This window comes from Astatotilapia calliptera, chromosome 7 (assembly GCF_900246225.1).
Source record: "Astatotilapia calliptera chromosome 7, fAstCal1.2, whole genome shotgun sequence".
Taxonomy (NCBI): domain Eukaryota; kingdom Metazoa; phylum Chordata; class Actinopteri; order Cichliformes; family Cichlidae; genus Astatotilapia; species Astatotilapia calliptera.
The window spans coordinates 40,280,397-40,300,979 of record NC_039308.1 but is presented as its reverse complement, the minus strand read 5'-3'; the positions used below and the strand labels follow the sequence as shown (position 1 = coordinate 40,300,979).

At 38.0% G+C, this 20,583-nt stretch overlaps 2 protein-coding genes across 2 annotated transcripts; both read left to right on the top strand.

Moving 5' to 3' along the window:
* Positions 1-5,018: 5,018 nt before the first annotated feature.
* LOC113027405 (uncharacterized) lies at positions 5,019-8,144 on the top strand. The gene is made up of 4 exons (XM_026177015.1): positions 5,019-5,231; positions 5,773-6,013; positions 6,879-7,016; positions 7,715-8,144. Exons 1-4 carry the CDS (start codon positions 5,047-5,049, stop codon positions 7,982-7,984), a joined length of 834 nt encoding a protein of 277 aa, XP_026032800.1. The 5' UTR covers positions 5,019-5,046; the 3' UTR covers positions 7,985-8,144.
* Positions 8,145-11,060: 2,916 nt separating this feature from the next.
* LOC113026212 (high choriolytic enzyme 1-like) lies at positions 11,061-17,662 on the top strand. The gene is made up of 8 exons (XM_026174723.1): positions 11,061-11,135; positions 13,011-13,056; positions 13,608-13,760; positions 15,270-15,387; positions 15,881-16,059; positions 16,418-16,499; positions 16,854-16,983; positions 17,535-17,662. The coding sequence occupies exons 1-7, from the start codon at positions 11,061-11,063 to the stop codon at positions 16,978-16,980; spliced, it is 780 nt and encodes a 259-aa protein (XP_026030508.1). The 3' UTR covers positions 16,981-16,983; positions 17,535-17,662.
* The last annotated feature ends 2,921 nt before the right edge of the window (positions 17,663-20,583 follow it).

The following is a 20,583-nucleotide window of genomic DNA, read 5'->3' as shown; positions in this document are numbered from 1 at the left end:
TGTTTGTGTATGAGAAACGAATGAATCTCACTCATCTTTGCAGTGATGAAATGCAGGCTTCTGAAGAGTTTTTGCAACAATTGCAAGGCAGTAATTGTAGTTTATGGAGAACTGCGACTGTATCAAGATTCAGGGTAGTTGTGAAAATCTAAGATGTGATGAATAATTTCACAAGAAAAAAGAACAGGAAGTTCCAATGAAAACATCTATTGGAAAGTCAAAAGTTGATTTATCTAAGAAATGATGTAAACTGCAGCGTGTCTCAGGAGGTGTCACGATGCAGTTTAACCTATAAGCCGAATTCTACATGAATCACAACACTTGCAGGTAGAAGTGAGCAGAGCAAAGGACTACAACGTCAAGATGGACAGAGAAATTGCACTTGAAGCTTTGGGTGCAATTTGCAATGCCCAAATCACTTCTGTTCAAAAACAAAGAGCAGATGCTCACGATGGAGCTTTCCAAAGAGCAAGCTTTTCCTGCTCCGCTGCACCAACGCTGTCTGTCAAAACTCTCATTCATACAGTTGCAGATGGAAATCAAACCTGGTAAATATTGTAATATAAACTATTCTTAAGACTTGTGCTGATGTCATTCCTCCAAAAAGGTAACGTGAGTTTTTCAGTTTTTTTGTAGCAGTATATTTGAGTATAAGACTACAGACTCACAGTCAGGATGTAGATTCCAAAGCTCAAACAATTTTGACAACAATGTTGCAGTTTGGTTTGCAGAGAGCGAGAAAACATCCAGTGAAAGAGCAGCATTTCTTTTCTTTTGTTGATGGTCAGAAGGTTTATTCTGACCCTAATCTCAGCTGTCTTTCTCAACTTGCAGCCCGATGTCAAGAAACAACTTTGCCAGAATTCAACATGTTGTGCAAGATGAAGTCAAACAGAAACGTAACGGCTACATCTTCCTTTCAAGACCCTCAAAAATATTTTAGATGAGGGTTTTTTGAATATGTAGTATTTTAACAGATTTGTGTTTCACTGTGATGCAGTTTGTTCGTTTGGTGCTTCAGATTTCAGTAACCTTGTACCCAAAGCAGCTCTGTAACTGTGCATTTGTTGTTTTCAGCTGATTGATTTGAGCTCTCCGCTTATCAAGTGGAGTCCTGAGGACAAGACTGAGAACAATGCTCCCCTCATCAACCTGTCCTTCTGATCGTCATCCTCCTTAAGTACTGGATCTGTGCACATTACTGAACCACCACCTCTCCGTCTTCAGAAACTCTAATAATCCAACTGATTCTGAGTTTTTAATCAGTGGAGTCTTTCCTACAGTGGAGTACACAAACATAAATGTTTTACATAAAATATTCTGAAATTGCTCAGGTGTCTCTACAACTAATTGTACTTTTATTTCTCTTGATTTTGCTGCTTATTGTTGGAATAAATCTTGTTAATGATGTTGTAAACACTCCAGTGATCCTGGCTTCCTGAAGTTCACTTGAAGGAGAAATATTTATATAATATGCATAGATAATAATATAGATCAACTTTACTATGTGTTCAAAGTCAGAGTTGCACTGCAGAAAAAGGACTTGTCAGCTGACTGGCAGAACATGGTTTTAGATATAAAAACAGGACAGTTTCATTATCAATGAGGAGGAATTCCTTGAAGTGACAAAGATGTCACTCAACTGAGACCTGGAGACCTATGAAAGGGAGGTATATAAACATAACATATCTGCAATGCAGGGAATAAGTCGCTTCAATATTCATACACTGGAGTACACAAACATAAATGTTTTACATAAAATATTCTGAAATTGCTCAAGGGTCTCTACAACTAATTGTACTTTTATTTCTCTTGATTTTGCTGCTTATTGTTGGAATAAATCCCTTCAATATTCATACACTATCGAAATTCACGAGGTACTTCATGAGGTAGTCACCTGGAAAGGTTTTCCAACAGACTTGAATGAGTTCCTAGAGATGTTGAGCACTTGCTGGCCATTTTGCCTTCACTCTGTGGTCCATCTCAGCTCAAACCATATCCATTGGGTTCAGGTGAGGTGACTGTGGAGGCCAGGCCATCTAGCACAGCACTCCATCCCTCACACAGCCTGGAGGTGTGTTTGTGGTCATTGTCCTGTTGAAAAATAAATGATGGTCCATCTAAACCAAACCAGATGGGATCAATCAATCAATCTTTATTTATAAAGCACTTTTCATACAAAAAATGTAGCACAAAGTGCTTTACATAGTTAAAAGCAGCCCACCCCACCCTCCAACTCACTCCCCACACTCTCATTAACATAAATGATGTGAATACACACATATCTCACCCCCCACCCCACCCACACACACACACACACACACACACACACACACTTAAAGAGTAAAAATTGGGCTGGGTTCACATGAGCCAAGTGAGGAAACACTATAACAGGGAGCCGTCTGCACCGGGAGCCGGTCACAGACCGCAGCCTCCAGGCTGGGCACACAGCAGGATGGAGGCAAAGGAGCCCCCCAGCCAGGCTGAGAGGACCCCAGAGACCCAGCAGCCACGGTCAATAACAGCCCCGGTGCAGAGAGCGCCCTCCGAGGAAACACTGGAGATATGACACAATAGGCTATATACAGGGTAAAATGATAAAATAAATAAGAACAGGATACAATATAAATATAAATAGAGTAAGAAGATTAAAAATGGATAAGAATAAAATCAATAAATATTAGGTAAAGTCTAAATTAATAATAAAATAACAAGATAGAATAAATAAGCATAAAATAAATAAACGCTAAGTAAAAGCTAAATTAAAAAGGTGGGTCTTGAGCCTGTTCTTAAAAACATGTACGTTCTCTGCGGCCCTGAGCTCCTCCGGCAGGCTGTTCCACAGACGAGGACCATACCACTGAAAAGCTGCCTCTCCGTGAGTATGTGTCCTGACTTTAGGGACAATCAAAAGGCCAGTACCAGAGGACCTCAGGGTCCGCGAGGGTTCGTATGGTAAAAGCAGATCTGAGAGATAAGAAGGCCCAAGACCATTAAGACATTTAAAAACCAATAAAAGAACTTTAAAATCGATCCTGAAACACACGGGGAGCCAATGCAGCGATTCTAAAACCGGTGTAATGTGGGCCCGCCCTCTGGTCTTCGTCAGCACACGAGCTGCTGAGTTTTGCAAAAGTTGTAAAGTTGAAATATTCTTCTTAGGAAGACCAGAGAGCAGGGCATTACAGTAATCAATGCGACTGGTAATACAAGCATGCATCAGCATCTCTGTGTTGGCCCAAGAGAGAATAGGGCGGACTCTGGCTATATTTTTTAGATGATAAAATCCAATTTTGGTTACATGTTTAATATGTGGGATAAAACCAAGCTCAGAGTCAAAAATAACACCCAGGTTTTTCACTTGTAGCAAAGGACATAGTGAAAATGCCTCTAATTTAGACAAGAGTTTCTCTCTCTGAGCCTCGGGACCGACGATTAAAACTTCAGTTTTGTCCTGGTTAAGCTGTAAAAAGTTTTCTGCCATCCAAGATCTTATATTTAAAATACAGTTTAAAAAATGGCATGTCGCTGCAGGATCTATTTGTCCATAAATGCCTGATTCACACAGTCTTCTCTGAACAGTTGATGTAGAGATGAGTCTGCTACTGGAACTCTGTGACATTTATCTGGGCTCTAATCTGAGGTGCTGCTAACTTGTGATTTCTGAGGCTGGTGACTCACATGAATTTATCCTCAGCACAGAGGTCGTCCTTTCCTGGGGTGGTCCTCATGTGAGCCAGTTTCATCATAGCGCATGATGGTTTTTGCAGCTGAACTTGGGGACAGATGACCTTCAGTTCTTAAAATATTGATGCACTGTTGTTTGTCTTTACTTAGCTGATTGGTTCTTGCCATTATATGAATTCTAACAGTTGTCATACATCATGAAGCTTATTGAGAGATGGCCAAGGGTTTGCAGCGCTGTCAACAAAGCTAAGGGTGACTACTTTCAGGAATCTGAGACAAAAAAACATAAAACATATTTAGAGTTATTTATCCTTTTTTTTTTCTTTGCTCCATAATTCCATATATCTAGTTTTGTACATTTAATGTCTTCAGTTTGTATCTACAATGTAGAAAGTAGTAAAAATAAAGAAAAAACATTAAATGAGAGTGTGTACATGAGAGGACACCCTACCATGTAATTCATCTAGTGATGTGGGGCCACAGATGTTGACATAGGGAAGTGAGACACACATGAACAAAGGATTCTACCTGTTCTGGGCGCACACTTACAAATGTGACATCTTTCTTCTACTGTTTCCATTGGTAACTATATTTGGGGAACTCAAAGCACTGTAATTTAAGTAAAATACCATGGAAAGTACTCCAGAAGTTGCAGGCTGTAATTGATCCCACTGAATTTTTGTTGAACATAAATCTGCAATTGCAAGAAGTAGTGTCAACAGACCACAGGAAGGGGGAAGTTTGGCCACAGGGTGAGAAAAATATGTACATCCTTTTTCACTTTAATTCAGTTTGTACAGAGCAAAAAATTCCAGAAGAAGTTCAACTGTCCTTTTCTTTTTGTGAAGGTCAAAAAGTCAAGAAAAGTCAGAGCACGAGAAGTAGGCAAAAGCCAAGGGACGCTTGGACCTTTATTTTATCCCCCTGCCCTCTTATCATTTATCATCCACTCCAAAAAAACAAGTTTCCTCCTTTTTAAAAAAATAAATAAACAAGAGCTAATTCTTGCAGGCTTGCTGAATCCAACTTCTGCAAATGAAACCGAGGTTACTGAATAATTGTAATAATGGAGTTTTGTTTTTAAAATGGTAAACTGTGACTGTACTAAGATTCAGGGTGTGGATGCAGTTGTGAAAGTCTAAGAGATGATGAATAATTTTGCAACTGGAAAAAAGAGAAGAACAGAAAGTTCCAATGAAAACACACCTATTGGAAGGTCAAAAAGTCAAAAGTTGATTTATCTAAGAAATTATGCAAACTGGGTTTACGTCATAAACAGTGTAACATATAAGCCCAATTCTGCACGAGCCACAACACTTGCAGGTAGAAGTGAGCAGAGCAAAGGACTACAACGTCAAGATGGACAGAGAAATTGCACTTGAAGCTTTGGGTGCAGTTTGCAATGCCCAGATCACTTCTGTTCAAAACCAAAGAGCAGGAGGTCACGCTGGAGTTTTCCAAAGAGCAAGCTTTCCTGGCTCAGCAGCACCAACGCTGTCTATAAACAGTCTCATTTGTGCAATCGCAGATGGAGATCAAACCTGGTAAATATTGTAATATTATAAACTATTCTTAAGACTTGCGCTGATGTCATTCCTCAAAAAGGGAACGGGAAGAGTTCTCAAATTTTTTTTGTAGCAGTATATTATATTGGAGTAATGGTGCAACATGGTGGCACAGTGGTTAGCACTGTTGCCTCACAGCAAGAAGGTCAATTCCACCATTTGGGGTCCTTCTGTGTGCATGTTCTCCCCATGTTCTACTTTGGCTTCCTCCCACTATCCAAAGACCTGCAGTTAGTGGGCATAGGTTAACTGGAAACTCTAAATTGCCCTAAGGCAGCTGGGATAGGCTCCAGCACCCCCCTCCACAAAACACTGAAAAGGATAAGAGGATGGATGGGATATTATATTGAGATTCACAGTCAGGATGTAGTTTCTAAAGCTCAAAGAATTTTGACAACAATGTTGCAGTTTGGTTTGCAGAGAGTGAGAAAACATCCAGTGAAAGAGCAGCATTTCTTTTCTTTTGTTGATGGTCAGGTTTATTCAGACCCTAATCTCAGCTGTCTTTCTCAACTTGCAGCCCAGTGTCAAGAAACAACTTTGCCAGAATTCAACGTGTTCTGCAAGATGGAGGGCAATGTTCAGGCTCTGACACCTGTTTTCGAACTGCACCACAAGAAAGGTGTTTCATCATCGATGAGAGCGAATTCTTTGATCCAACATTTGACTACGATTTCTCTGGTCTCCAAGACACAGAGACCTATTACAGAGGCGGAGAGGTGTATGAACGACCAAGTGGTTGGTACCGTTTTGCCCTCAAGGTAAATTTGTCTTTGAATTGAGATCAGCATCAACCATTTTATTCATGCTCATTACTTAGAGTCTAAGCTGCTTTAATTGATCTTTAAGCCGGGCTGTAGAGCACAAATTCAATGACATCCCAGTAAAATACTTTTTGGGCTTCAGATATTTGCAATCATTAGAAAGTTGAAACTTCTGGTTCCCTGAATTTCCTTCCAGCTCATTTTCGAAACTAAACTAGAAGTTTATTAGTGTTCTCAACAATATTCTTCTTCATCAGTTTCTTGGAAATCAATAACTGCATTTAGTCCTCTCTTTTATGTCAAATACTAGGCCTTTTTTTTTTTAAAACTACAGAAATAGAATTATAAGAAAACAATATAACAAATCATCTGTAAAGAATTTTCTGCAAAGATTTGGTCTCAACTCACACCTTAAAAAACTAATTTGACCTGATTGAATTAACTGTATGCAGTCTGTTACTTCCAGAGTGCTTTTCAGGTAGTGCACTGGAAATGAATTGACCTCAAAATAAAAATGTAGAGAGGTGAACAGTGTCAATGGAACTAGAACTGGGTTTGAAAAAGAATAGTTAAACAGTTATTTAGCATATTACATATCATATGTGTGTTATAAGCATAACTGGTACATCATGATGCTCTTAAGTTGTAGAAAATAAAAGACAGCCAAATATCTGACTCTCCCCATTCAAAGTAAGATCAATAGAATAGTTTGTCCCAAAGGTAAAGCACTTTGAAATGCTATATGTACAACATGCAGAAGCTCAGACTTTAATCGAAGATACAGTTTGCAGAGATGAACTATGGACTGTCTGAAACAAATACAGGTCCAGATACACCTGCATCACCTCATATTTTGTCACAGGTCCTGAATAAGTATGATGGAAATACATGGCTGGGAACTCGGTACCGAAGCACTGCGTCAGTGCCAGGGGAGTGGCCTGTGTCCTACCATGGGACATCTAAGGAAGGAGCTGGGGGCATCATCGAAGGATTCTACAAGGTTTGATTATGTTATCATCACAACCCATTATTTTACCCAGTACAATTGCTTTACAGTAACATTTTATATGATGTATAATTGTGATATTTAATATTTTGAAATTGCATGGAATGCCACCAACTGTCCCACTTTATGTATATTCCTGGTCTCTTATTCCACATGCTGAGATGCTGAGACTGTGTCCCATGCAGCACTTCAGTTTTCTAAAGTCTGGATTTTATCCCAGGGTTGAGAAAAGAGTCAAAAAGAGAGTTGAATGGTTTTGTCACATGTCAAGTCACAAGCTATGAAAATCTCAGCACAACACAAAGAAAAGGAAATGCAGTAAATAGCAGTTATGTGACTGTGAGAGGACGCCTGCATGTCTAGGACCTCAGGAGCAAACTGTAGCTGTACTTATACTTGTTGAGCATTGTTGAGCAAAAGTGTTGAGAAGGCTTTTTCCTATGAATAATGTCAAAAACCTGTAAGCTGCAGGTTTTTGTATATTTATTTATTTATTGTTATTTATCTCTGTCAGAATATTTTTCCATAGCATGTCCATTGTTATGGCACATAAACGTATTTATGCCACACAAGAGCTGCTCACCCTTTAAGCCACTTCAGTGCTCTTTTTGTCCTATTTCCATATTAGGCCTGTATTCAATGTATCAGTATTTAATAATATAACATATATATATCTTACTTTTATTTAACAGCCAGGTCCAGGTCAGACCTATGGCAGAGGGATTTACTCTACCCCTTACGTCAATGAAGCTGTCTCTTATGCCAAAACCTTCACTTGTCAAAAGAATGGCAAGCAATACAAAGTGATTCTGCAAAATCGGATCAACCCAGAGTACAGGCAGAAACACAACAACGATAAGTACTGGCTGGTTCCCATCCCGTCTGTGTTCTCAGCTCAAGAAGAGCAGGCGATAGTAGAACAGGCCATCCGCCCTTATGGTCTTCTGTTGAAGGAGGTCTAAAAGAGCAAGAAAGGTCCCCCAAAAACCTGCAAACTTGACCTGAAGCACATCAACTAGAAGCACAACCTGTTGATGTCAGATTAAATGTGAAGATGAATGTGGGAAAATGATATCACTGCTGTTTGCATGTGTATGAAAAGATTAAACAAACCGCTTCAAACATCTGCGTCTGTGAATTGCTTGAACTGAAAACTATTTTTCTTGTTCATTTTTCAGTGTTCAATGTTGCATTCAGTTATGACTAAACCTGCTATATTTTCATTACTTTTTAGACTATAGTTGAAAAAAGCATTCAGACCTTTCAGAATGCATATTGAAGGGTGATGGGTTATTTCTTTTCCTCTGCTGAAAAGGTTTCCACTTAATAGATTTTCTTTAGAGGTTTCTTCCCGTTAAAGGGGAATTTTTCTTTCTTCGCCAGGTGCCTGCTTATAGGGCAGGGGTAGGCAGCTCCAGGCTTTGAGTGTCGGTGTCCTGCAGGTTTTAGATGTGTTCTTGATCCGACACAGCTGATTCAAATTGCTAAATGACCTCCTCAACATGTCTTGAAGTTCTCCAGAAGCCTGGTAATGAACTCATCATTTGATTCAGGTGTGTTGAACCAGGGTGAGATCAAAAACCCTCAGGACACCGGCACTCGAGGCCTGGAGCTGGACCCCCCTGTTTACAATACAACAAAAACCTTACAAGAAAAAGGGCATTGAGGTGACCTTTGACATCAACAAGCTTTTGAAATGATTCTGGTTAGATATTCTATTGCTGTTAGGTTCATTTACATCGGATAAGTTCCTGGAGGGGACCCAGCTTTCCAGCATGGCCCACAATATTCAATAGGGCAATAGGGATAGGTTTGTACGAAGGGACATGGGGGAAAAAAACTCGGGATCTCGCAAAAGTTGTGCAAAAGTTGAATTCCAACAACGTCGGCAGCTACTTAGTTGTAATATTACTCTTTCTGGGTCACAAAATACACTTTTAAGATATTTTGAGGCGTGAATGTAGTTGTGTAAACGTCAGATATCTGCTCAGTTTACAAGACATCACATATTTGCAAAAGTGCTGCGACGTTTTCGGAGATGAAACTTTTGCGAGATCCCGAGTTAGTCCGTCTTAATTTTTTTTTCTCCCATGTCCCCTGCGGAGCTCCGTAGGTTTGAGGTCAGGGCTTTGGGAAAACTATTCCAGGAGGCTAATGTTAGCATTTTTATCCATTCCAAAAACCAGTTTTAATGTGTTATTTTTGGATCTTTGTCGAGTTGGAAAGCCCAACTGTGCTCAAGTTTCACTTGCCACTTTCTTTGATGCAGAGTTGAAGAATTTGGAGGTAGTCCTTTCTTCATTATTCCACCCACTTTGTGCAATATACTGGTACCACTAGCAGCAAAACAAGCCAGAGTATGACAGTCCCACCACCTTGCTTAAAACGTCACCTTTACTTCTCCGAACATGCCTCTTTTCATTTGTCATTGTGTCTCCTGAAGCAATTTGGCTTGTTCATGTCAGTAATTTCAAGTTTCAGTTGAGCATGATGGTGTGGAATCTGGAGCAGGGGTTTTCTTACTTTGTCAGCACTCTCTCAATCCATGGTGATGTAAAACTTGTGTCTTTGTGGACATTGACACTAGTGTTCTGGCATTTTCCAGTTCATGGCAGGCTCTAACCTTGGTGGGTCTTGGGCATTAACTGAAAATCCTAACCATCATTTTTTTTTCTTTTTTTTTTTCTTTTTTCTTTTTATTAATGTCATAGCAAAGTGGTGATACAGCTGAATAACTCATAATTTCATACAACTGTTTGAACTAATCTTGAAATCTGCAGTTGTTTACAATTTGCTCTAAGGGACCTGGTCAACCTGTGTGATTCTGTAATGCTCCTTTTTAGATCTTCACTCAGTTCCTTGGATTTTCCCTCTGTTCCAAGTATTGGTCAGTCCACTGAGTGCTGTCAAACAAATCAATTTTATCCTGAGAAACTACCAGATGCAGTCAGTCATAACATTCAGCACTACTTATCAAAAGAGAAAGTCAGAAAGCCAGATAGTGAAACAGAGTCTGCCTTTCAAGTCAAGCTCAAAAATATGTAAAAGCTTTAAAAACTGCTTACTGCACACATATATATATATATATATACTGCTTAGTTACACACACACACACACACACACACACACACACACACACACACACACACACACACACACACACACACACACACACACACACACACGTGTATATATATAAAAATGTATAATTGTAATCCAGGCCCTATCTTTCAATGGCTGTTGAATATCCCAACCAGTTTCCCTAGAGAGGACAGATTTACTGTTTTAAGATTAAAAGAGTGAAACACCACAGGACACTGCAGGCAATTTGTCCTCATGGCATCTGTTGAAAGAGGTCAAGAAGAGCATGTAAGGTCACACGAAATGTAAAACCTTGACAAAATGTCCATTTGTAATCTGTGCAAAATACTTGATGCTGTAATGTCCATCTATCAGAAAATCACCCAGAGGTAGAACTTAAGATACATTTACATTTAAGCCACATGCTGAATTAACACAGAGGATGTCACTCTCCTGTATTCATTTTGTCTGTTATGTATTCAAAACAATTTGTTGAAAAAGGTGCAAATTTGCCCGATTTGGCTTTGAATTGTCTCCAAGACATAATCTGTCAGGCAGGCCAAGCTCCAACTGTAGTAAAGTTTTCATCCAAATCTGCCCATAATTTCTTTATGTATGTATGACATACATAAACAATCATGCCTGCTCTCATAAACAAACAGACAAACCAAACCACTTACAGCTGATAAAATATTCAAACTCCCCAAAAACATTGATCAGGTGTTCTGGGGCAGCATTCTCACACAGCATTATGGGTATAGTTTTGATGCTGGAAGCAAATATATGTATAGATATATATTGGTTTGTTTAAGGTGGGAAAGGACAGGATGTTTTCAAGGCAACTTCCTCCTTATCTCCAAGTAAAGCAATGTCAATGAGTTTTTTTGCGAGTCAGCAGATATACTGAAGGGTATAAACAGGAGCTGCAGCAGGATCCAGGTGTTAACACTGTGTGACATGGCTTTCATGAAATGCACACTCAGTTTATTGATTCTCCTCGGAGCCTCTGTCCTCTGCTGGGCTGATGAGAAGGTGAGGATATCCTAAATATCGAACTTACAAATCCCACTTAATGCTACATTTACTCCATTTCATTAAGAGAATATTGCTCTCTTAATTCACTACATTTATCTGACAGCTTTGTTTAAATTCCAGATTCAAATTTTTCCAAGACATGATTGTGTTAGGTTAAATTATGCAACATTACACTGTGCATACAAGAGAAGAAAAGAATTGATCCAATGGTACCTTAAGAGGCGAATGTGATATCACTTGAAACCTCTGGTGATAACGAACCATTCATTTTTTTGCGCTTTGACTCATGTGATGAGTCACGTGATTAATAGTGGGTCAATGAGAATAACCCCAACTAGGGTTTAATTATCCGGGAATCTCCATCGATTGGTTGTAGAACTGAAGAAGCTTCTCAGATGAGAGATGAAACATCTTCAAGAAACTTAAAAAAGTCCAGTCACTTTTGTTTCCAAGCTCTTAAGACCTTCTTAAGTCTCGGAGCCAGAAGAGATGGTGGATTGTCAGGCCTTCTAGATTGCTGGTTTTCAAGCTGCAGTCATAGACTATACAGACACAAATACCTGCTAATTGATACTAAATAACAGACCTACAAAATACTCAAAAGTCACTCACCAAAGCAGGAAAACCTCATGTTGGGTAGCCGTGACCAGTGTTGGTCAAGTTACTTGAAAAAAGTAATCAGTAACTAATTACTGATTACTTCCCCAAAAAAGTAATCCTGTTACCTTACTGATTACTTATTTGCAAAATTAATTAATTACTTAGTTACTTAGTTACTTTTTAAAAACACGATTTACAACCTGAATAGGTGATAAAGTGATAGATCTTTCAGCCCAATTCTACTTTTTCTGCATAATCCATCATACAAAATGTAATCAAATGGAAAGGTCCCTTTTTAAAACTTGTTTTATTAGTTTTAATCTTTTAACTTTATGCATCAAGCAAAATTTTAATTATATGCAACATTCTCTGACTGGAAGAAATTTGTTTAACATTTAAACCTATTTTCTGCACATTCCAGCACATAAAATAAAATATTTTTTGTGTTTTCACTCACTCTTTCAAACAGATGCAAGTAAAACACAGCAGAAAATAAATAAAGTCAAAGACTCAGCGGTCCTGTTGCTCTATTTTCATCTGTAAAGCAGGAGTAGGGTAGGCGGAGGTTTACCCTGGTGCAGGTGTGCCGCGGTCAGTGGAAGAATCCGCGAGTTTCTCTGTGAGTTTCCCATTACCTCTTAGCGCACTCGGTGCTTGCTTGGAAGTTTAGGGGTTTTTTTCGCTGTAAAAAGAAGTTTTCTTCCCACGCACAGCGGACACTAATGTTTTTGTCACTTTTTATGGAATCAAACTCAAAGTAAGGTCAGTACTTCCACGCTTTAAACGCTGCAGGCTCATACTCTTTCCCGCACTCGATATATTATCCATTGTTGATCTGCACACAGCGGTTGCCACAAACGTCGCACTCGTTTACGTCACTGTCATGAGACATTCTGCAAGAAAAATCACGGTTTTAGTAACGCAGTAACGCAGCGTTCCTACGGGAAAGTAACGGTAATCTAATTACCGTTTTTGCAATAGTAATCCCTTACTTTACTCGTTACTTGATAAAAGTAATCGGATTACAGTTACTGCCCATCTCTGGCCGTGACTGAGTGAATGATCCAAGAAAAATACTGACAAGCAATGAATGCAATGAATTTGCTGAACTGACATCTGCCAAGAATCATTCCTCAGATAACCACATTCACACATGAGTTTGTAAAACATGTAAAGACTTTATTTCATCTTTCTGGAAACAAATTTCAATTGAAAACCGAAGATTTTCCATGTAAATCCTCACTAATGAATGATGCCATCTGATTGAGCTAGGATCTGTCTGTCGCTGAGCTCCTGTGGAGGGCCAACAAGGATGTAGGTAAGATATTTATACTTCATTTACATATTACTTATACATATACATATTACTTCCGGCCTGTTATTGTATTTAGTTCAGACTCACTTTATGGTTCCAGATTTATTTTTGCTCCACTCTTCGTTCTGAGATTGAACATTGCTTGTGTGAATCCTGTATTTCTATTGTGAAATATCTCAGGAAAATATTACAGATTTGTTGTTAAAATCCAGACTCAAGGTTCTTCCAGATTTTTTGAGATTAATGATATATCAATAATAATATTTTATGAAACCACTGAGCTTAAGATGACAAAACTGCTGACCTTCAATGTTACGTAAATTTGGAGCATACATTTTGTAAAAGAAATAAGATCCTGTTGTAGTCCATTCACTGAGATTAAAATGAAGCAAAATTATCATTAGATACATTGATTATTTTCCATATGGCGGTGCAGTGGTTAGTACTGTCGCCTCAGAGCAAGAAGGTATTTTGCTCATTTGCACAACAGTACTTTGATATACTTTACCATACACTGATATATCATCAAATCACTCAGTGCTCTCATTTCACAGTGCACACAGCAGAGGAGCCCTTTATCATTGATGACATTGCTTATGAAAATGAGAATCAAAGGAATGCTGATCCTTGCACCTCCTCTGGCTGCATGTGGGGAAAATCCAGCGATGGAAACGTCTATGTCCCCTACGTCATCGCCTCTCATTACTGTAAGTAACTCAAGAATTATTAAGGCAGTTTTAAAATTGGAATAAAGCAGCTGATCAAATGAACTAATGGACTGTAAAATCAAAGTGAAACAAGCTCATAAAACAAAAAAAATCCCAAAACAGCACAGAAAACAAATCTGAATGAAATAAAGTGAATAGCTTAATAAATCAACTGTGATTTTTCTGTGTCCGGTCTTGTTTCACAAGTTAAACTTTGTGTTGTAGTTATACTCCGTTGGAGTATGAAAAAGGAATAAACCTGCGATTTGTACATCTTTATTTAATGCTTTGCCACAATTTTTGGCTTAACACTTAAAAAAAACAGCAACAACTACTTTAAATTCTACATAAAAACTAAAGACTTTATTTTGCAATAACTACAAACTGACAATGGAGCTCAAAGTTTAAACGACAAAAATGCTAAAAAACATTTGATTTTGATGAATCCTTATTGCATTTTCCATGTTACAGTTTTTTACAGACGCTAGGACACATTTCCCAATACTTAGGTCACTTTTGCAAAACACTTCACACAATCCTCCTAACTGACCATCAGCTTGGCAAAGCAGTTCATTCCACATTCAAAATGCACTACAACTACCAAAACACTTCATTCAGGTCTCAAATAACCTCATTCTTCCAGAACACTAGCAAAGGTTGACAGCCGACAAACACACTTTGTCACCCACAAAACAATGACCTAAAAAACACTAACAACATGTAGCATTACACAGTGTTTTCTTGTGTAAAACAAGGACACATCTCTGTTTATAATTTCAATATATGTTACTGGAATGAATCAGACATCATGCAGAATTCGTTAATATTTGTTTATGTATTTTTATTTTTTTGCACTAAGTAATCCCAAAATACAAGAATTTGTATACACACCATCCACTGATACACATACAATAGTAATGCTAATCTACTCCATTTCTGGCTGGGTCCATGTTTACATCACAAAAAAACCTATTCAGCAGTTGTCTCCTTTTGTAATGAAATTGAAGGAGTAACATCTGTGTAGATGTTCATCTACAATGAGAATCAGCTGTGGCTGGTTAAACTGCATTGTTAGATTTAAAATATGTTTCAATAAAATATTGCTGTTGGATTTTGCTGTCTTTTCAAGTTTTGCATTGTGTTATTGTTTTGGCCATAAGTTTAACAGTTTTGAAAACAGTATGTAAGCACATGCAAAATGTCCTGTCCGTACAAAGATTTTTGGCAGTTGTTGTGTCTGAGTGAGAAGATGATTCATGAAATTTGAGAGATGTAGTCATTGAATGCATTTTGTGCCAAAACAATGATAACTGATCCTCAGTTTAGCCCACATAGACTTCTGTTGTGCTCACTGTGTGAGGAGTTTTGCAAACGTGACCTAAGTATTGAGAAATGTGTCCTAGCGTCTGTAAAAAACTGTAATCAGTGTAGATTTCAAAGTATTTCTGTAATTACAGATACTGAGCAGATGACAGTAGGTGGAAATGTATTCTTCCCTCTGCTTCTCAGCTTCTCGTGAGCGCTCCATCATTGAGCGAGGTTTGCTGTCATTCCAAGACGTCTCCTGCATTCGCTTCGTCCCAAGAACCAACCAGAGAGACTACCTGAACATCCAGTCCATCAATGGGTGATAATCTGTGTTCTTGCTGTTCTCTCTGTGTGTGTGTGTGTGTGTGTGTGTGTGTGTGTGTGTGTGTGTGTGTGTGTGGAAACTGTGCAGTCCTTGGAGGTTCTTAAACTGTTTATGCATTTTTAAAATCATACTGTGATGGCCCACACTCTGTGCTTCCTAGTCATTTGTTTTATTCTACAGAGTTAAATATCAGAGTTAATTTCAGTTTCCAATTTCAGCAAGAATTTAAAATCTTCTTTGGTATGACTTTTAATCACAATTAGAGTCATAGTTACATTAATTAATAAATAATAATTTACTTGACAGACATAGCCATTATATTTTATCATTTTAAATGACTGTGATAGTCTTTTATTAGTTAAAAGAAAACATTTTGTTTGTAGAACCTTATTATAGTTTCGTTTAGATAATTTGCTTTGCTTTGTAAGGGATGATAACAATACATTTTTCTTTTTTTCCTTTCTTTTTTCTTATTGTGTGAATGCAGGTGTTACTCCTATGTCGGTCGCCTTGGTTATGGCCAGGCAGTGTCTCTGGACCGTCAGGGTTGTCTCTACCATAACACCGTCCAGCACGAGCTGCTCCACGCCCTCGGTTTCAACCATGAGCAGTGTCGCTCTGACAGGGACCAGCACATCCGAATCCTGTGGGAGAACATCGCATCCGGTCTGATTTCTGTTTTTGGTGGCACTCTCTGGTCTCTTTGGGCTGTTGGTGTGTTTCGGGTTACAGTTTAGCTTTAAAATGATCTTCCATAATGAACAGCAACACAGCAGGACAGGATGCACTCAACTAGGGATCGAAGTGATTTTACAAAATTCGATAAGAAATAACTTAAATGTCATACTTTAAATTATAAAGTGAGGTAAGTGACAATAAAGTCATTAAATATATTATAAACTCAAATGTGTAAAATTATAAAACTAACCTTTTAACTATAGAGCAAACAGAGTTTGAGGCTCTAAATGCAAACATTAACTCTCATCAGCCTTTTCTGATGCATATGACACTTTCTCTCTCTCAGGTTGGGCGTATGCCTTTGACAAGATCAACACATTGAACCAGAACACCCCCTATGACTACAACTCAGTCATGCAGTACCACAGGTCTGGATCACTTTCATCAGACATCTGTTCATTCAGTTTTAAGTTTTAGTTCAGGTTTTTTTTTTTATTATTATTATTGTTTTTTGATAACTTTCTTTTTTGCTGTTTATGCAAAATTAATCAAGGGTTTTTCTGCACGCTGAAAAAAATGTAAGCACCTCTTACCAGCACGTAGTGATTCTGAATATAGAAAATATGAAGACATCATCCTCTTAATGAGAGCCAACTGACAAACTTTTACTTGCTCTTTTCTTTTTGTTTTTCCAATGAGAGCCACAGAGACCATTTCAGTTATAAAGCAATAGTTTCTCATTTTTTCTTGAATACAAACAAACCCGCTGTACATTATTCCAGGTATGCCTTCTCTGGCAACAACAAGCCCACCATGGAGCCCATTCCCAATCCCAATATTGAATTTGGCACAGGAACTCAGATGAGCCAGAATGACATCACCAGACTGAACAGGCTGTACAAGTGTTAAACAGTAAGAAATGCAACATGAGTTTTGAATGTGCAACATGTTATAATTTAATTTAAGTAAATGAATAACTGAGATTTTCATTGTAATACAATGCTAAGGCAATGATTTGGTTACATTTATGCACAAATCTTGATGAAAGATCTGGGTTTCTGTATAAATCTGTACTTTGAGGTAGAGGAGCTTCATCACTATGGTTACAGTAATATAAACTGCATTTAGGTGATGAATAAAAATAATGGGGGGAAAAAGTTGCAACAGCCATTTATATTTCAACTACCGACTTTTTAACTCTTTAACTATGCTACCTGACTAGCACCAGAAGGCAGTGTGCTTTGAATATGAAGGAAGGAAACCATCGTAAGCTTTTTATCACTGTTGCAAGATGGTGACATTTAAATAACTTGCAATTTATTCACACACATTCACATTATAAAGCATCACAAAGGTGTCATAAAAAGGTGTTTTTTAGCAGCTAATGCTGCTAAATATAACTTGTGTGTTGGGCAACACATATTAAACCTTAGTTTCACACTTTCTTTCTTTTGTTTTCACAGGTGCTAATAGCAGTCCTGGAAATGTGGTGCCGTTCAGACATCAGAGCAGTTGTTTCCAAGACTGTTTTGTCACTCTTTCGTACAATTTAACACATTGAATTAAAAATAAATCTTCATTGACCCGTTCACAGAATCTTTACTTTTTATGTACTATGCCAGCGGTTCATGAACTAAGAATTTCTTTCTGAAATCTGCTGATAAAAAATAAAGTTGTTAAATGGCAGAAGTTGTATAAATGACATTAAATGACAACTTACAGTGTAAAGAGCGTCCTGCAGTGAATTTTCAAACATGAGCTGGGTGAAATGGAAGAGAGCTTTTGAGCAAATTTACATAAATCATCATCCTCTCCCAGAAGCAGTTAACTTTTTTTGACCCAACAAGCACAAAATATACAATCATCTGAAGAAACTTTAAAAAAAAAGGAAAAATTAATCTTGTAGAAGCAAGTTTGACTTTTTAAACCCCAAATCTGCTTATTGAATTGATTTAAGGGCTACTTGCACGGCAAACATGCAAACTCAACACAGAGCAGCCACAGGTGAGATATGAACCCAGAACCTTCTTGCTGTGAGGCAACAGTGACACTGTCTTTGCTTTAATAAACTCCTGGGTTGTTTTGCCTGTATGTTTTGGGTCATTGTCCATCTCTGTTATGAAACACGGCACAATTATTTAACTTCATTCAGCTCAGTTTGAGCAGATAATAGGTCTCTGAATACCTCAGAATTCCTTCAGCTGCTTCTGTCTTGTGTCACATCATCAATAATAACAAGCATCCCAGTGCCACTGGCAGCTGTGGACGCTCAAGCCATCACAGTGCCGTGTTTTACAGATGATGTGGTTTGCTTTGGATCATGAGCTGTTCTGCACCTTCTCCATACTCTTGCTGTCATTCTGGTAGAGGTTGAGCTTGCTTTCATCTCTACAAAGAATGTTTTTCCATTCTTTGATTTTCACCAAAGTCCAATCTAGTCCAATCTCCACTTACACAATACTCTTCTTTTGCAATCATCCACCACTGCCATCTTCTGTGTAGGTCCAGGGTTTCGTTTGTGTGTTGCTGGGTTCTCCAATGCTTTCTTTCTTTCTCGTGATGTACCAAACTGTACATTTTGCCACTCCTGATATTGTAGCAATTTCTCTGATGTTTTTTTTTCTGTTTTCACAGCTTAAGGATGGCTTGTTTCACTTGCATTTAGAGATCAATTAACTGCATGTTGTCTTCACAGCACAATCACTCAGATGCAAGCACCACACCTCAGGCCAACTCCAAGCCTTTTATCTACTTAACTGATAATCACACAATGAAGGAATTACCAACACCTGCCCATGAAATAGCCTTTGAGTTAATAGTCCAATTACTTTAGGTTTCTTTAAAAAGCGGGTGGCACATTCATCCAATTTGAATGTGCCACCCTCAAATGAAAGCTGATAGTCTACACATTATGCCCATGTCCACTATGTAACTATAATTGGAATATGTTTAAGTAAATGGGTTAAAAAAACAACTTGTGTCAGTATTCAAATATATACATGGACCTAACTATATATTTCATTTTTACATTTCCCCTTAAAATATCACTGATGAGTTCTGTCACCGATGAGTGTTTTTGTACCCTCCCTGGGAAATCAAGCAGCTGAAACTCTAGGTAGCACACACATTTTGTGACACACTGAACAAAAACTGTTTGCTTGCAGATATTTGTTGAGCTGTTAGACACATGTTAAAATTAGCTTCCGCTTAAAGCATGTAATTTGTGGAAATGTCTGTAACATCTGGAAACGCCATTCCAGATGGTTCACTATGGAGAGAAGTTTGTCTCAAGAGGTTGAAAAATGTATATTAAAGACTTCACAAATTTTGACTACTCACAAATGTGTTCTAGTCTATACACAAATACCGCTCCAAAAATGTATAAAGAAAAATGCTTTTAAAAAATGGGTGAAAAGTTTTTATAACAATTACAATTTTTTTCCATTACAAATCTGCTTCATTTGTTAAATTTTAGACACCTTTTCCACTCCAGGAAAAATAAATTAAAGATGAAACTGACATCTCGGGTCATATAAATGTCTTGTACATTTTAAAAATTCAGAATTATTTTTTAAGTTGTTGTCTGTACTCGCAGGTTCCAGAAGAAATTTATAAAAAAGAAAGAAAAAAAAAGAAAAAAAGGTGTTTTTCTCTAAAAACCATCCAGTTTAAATGAAAATGGTGCATCACAATCTATTACTTATGTTGCTATTGCAGTCTTGCAGTAACCTTGATTTTATAATACAGACTATGCAAGTTTTGGTGAAATGATCTGTTGCATTTCCAGGTATTTTGTTTATTTTATTTTATTTGAGCACTGTGAGGGGCATGTAAAGTCGCAGATTTGGGCATCCTCCTGAAGATTTTCAGAAACAATTTGTTCACACTCTCTTTGAGAAAGTGTCTGGAGTACAATGCAAAGAAATTCTCAGAGATTCTGTATCATGCTGCTTTAGGTTTTCTATCACCCCAATAAAGCTGCTGTGGTTTGTCTCGTGCATTTGGGTTCTCTCGCCAGCAAATCATGACATTACTCTTCTTTCCTCTTTTGAGTTTGCATGGATACAGATGTGAGAGTCAGAATGTAAAGTGATGATGATGATGATGATGATGAATTTGTCTGATATCAGAATAATTTTCCAACTTGTGTTTGGGGACGTTGGCTACCTAAGTGTGCATCCCTGGACTTTCATAGTTCCGATGTGCAAGATTTCTGCTCATGTTCAAAATTGTGTGGCTATTCCCAATAAATCCCACATATCTACAATGATTTCATTTCAGCTGTGTTGACTGAAAAGAAGAAAGGCGACACAAGACTGGTTAAGAAACAACCTTTGTACAAGTTTACGATGAACTGCTCTTATCAAGGGATCGTGGGGATATGCAACATGGCATCAAGGTGACATGTATTTATCTTGGGCTTTTCACTCCCCTCTTCTCCTCCAAAATGTCCATAAAAGGACTTTTTTGTTCCGGTGCAGTTGGCTTTATAAAGTGATGTTCAACCACACT

Coding starts and splice junctions, on each gene's coding strand:
- LOC113027405 (XM_026177015.1), top strand. CDS start 5,047: ATGGACAGAGAAATTGCACTTGAAGCTTTGGGTGCAGTTTGCAATGCC. Junction 6,014..6,878: donor GGTACCGTTTTGCCCTCAAG/GTAAATTTGTCT, acceptor ATTTTGTCACAG/GTCCTGAATAAGTATGATGG. Junction 7,017..7,714: donor TCATCGAAGGATTCTACAAG/GTTTGATTATGT, acceptor TTTATTTAACAG/CCAGGTCCAGGTCAGACCTA.
- LOC113026212 (XM_026174723.1), top strand. CDS start 11,061: ATGGCTTTCATGAAATGCACACTCAGTTTATTGATTCTCCTCGGAGCC. Junction 11,136..13,010: donor TCTGCTGGGCTGATGAGAAG/GTGAGGATATCC, acceptor TGATTGAGCTAG/GATCTGTCTGTCGCTGAGCT. Junction 16,500..16,853: donor TCAGTCATGCAGTACCACAG/GTCTGGATCACT, acceptor ACATTATTCCAG/GTATGCCTTCTCTGGCAACA.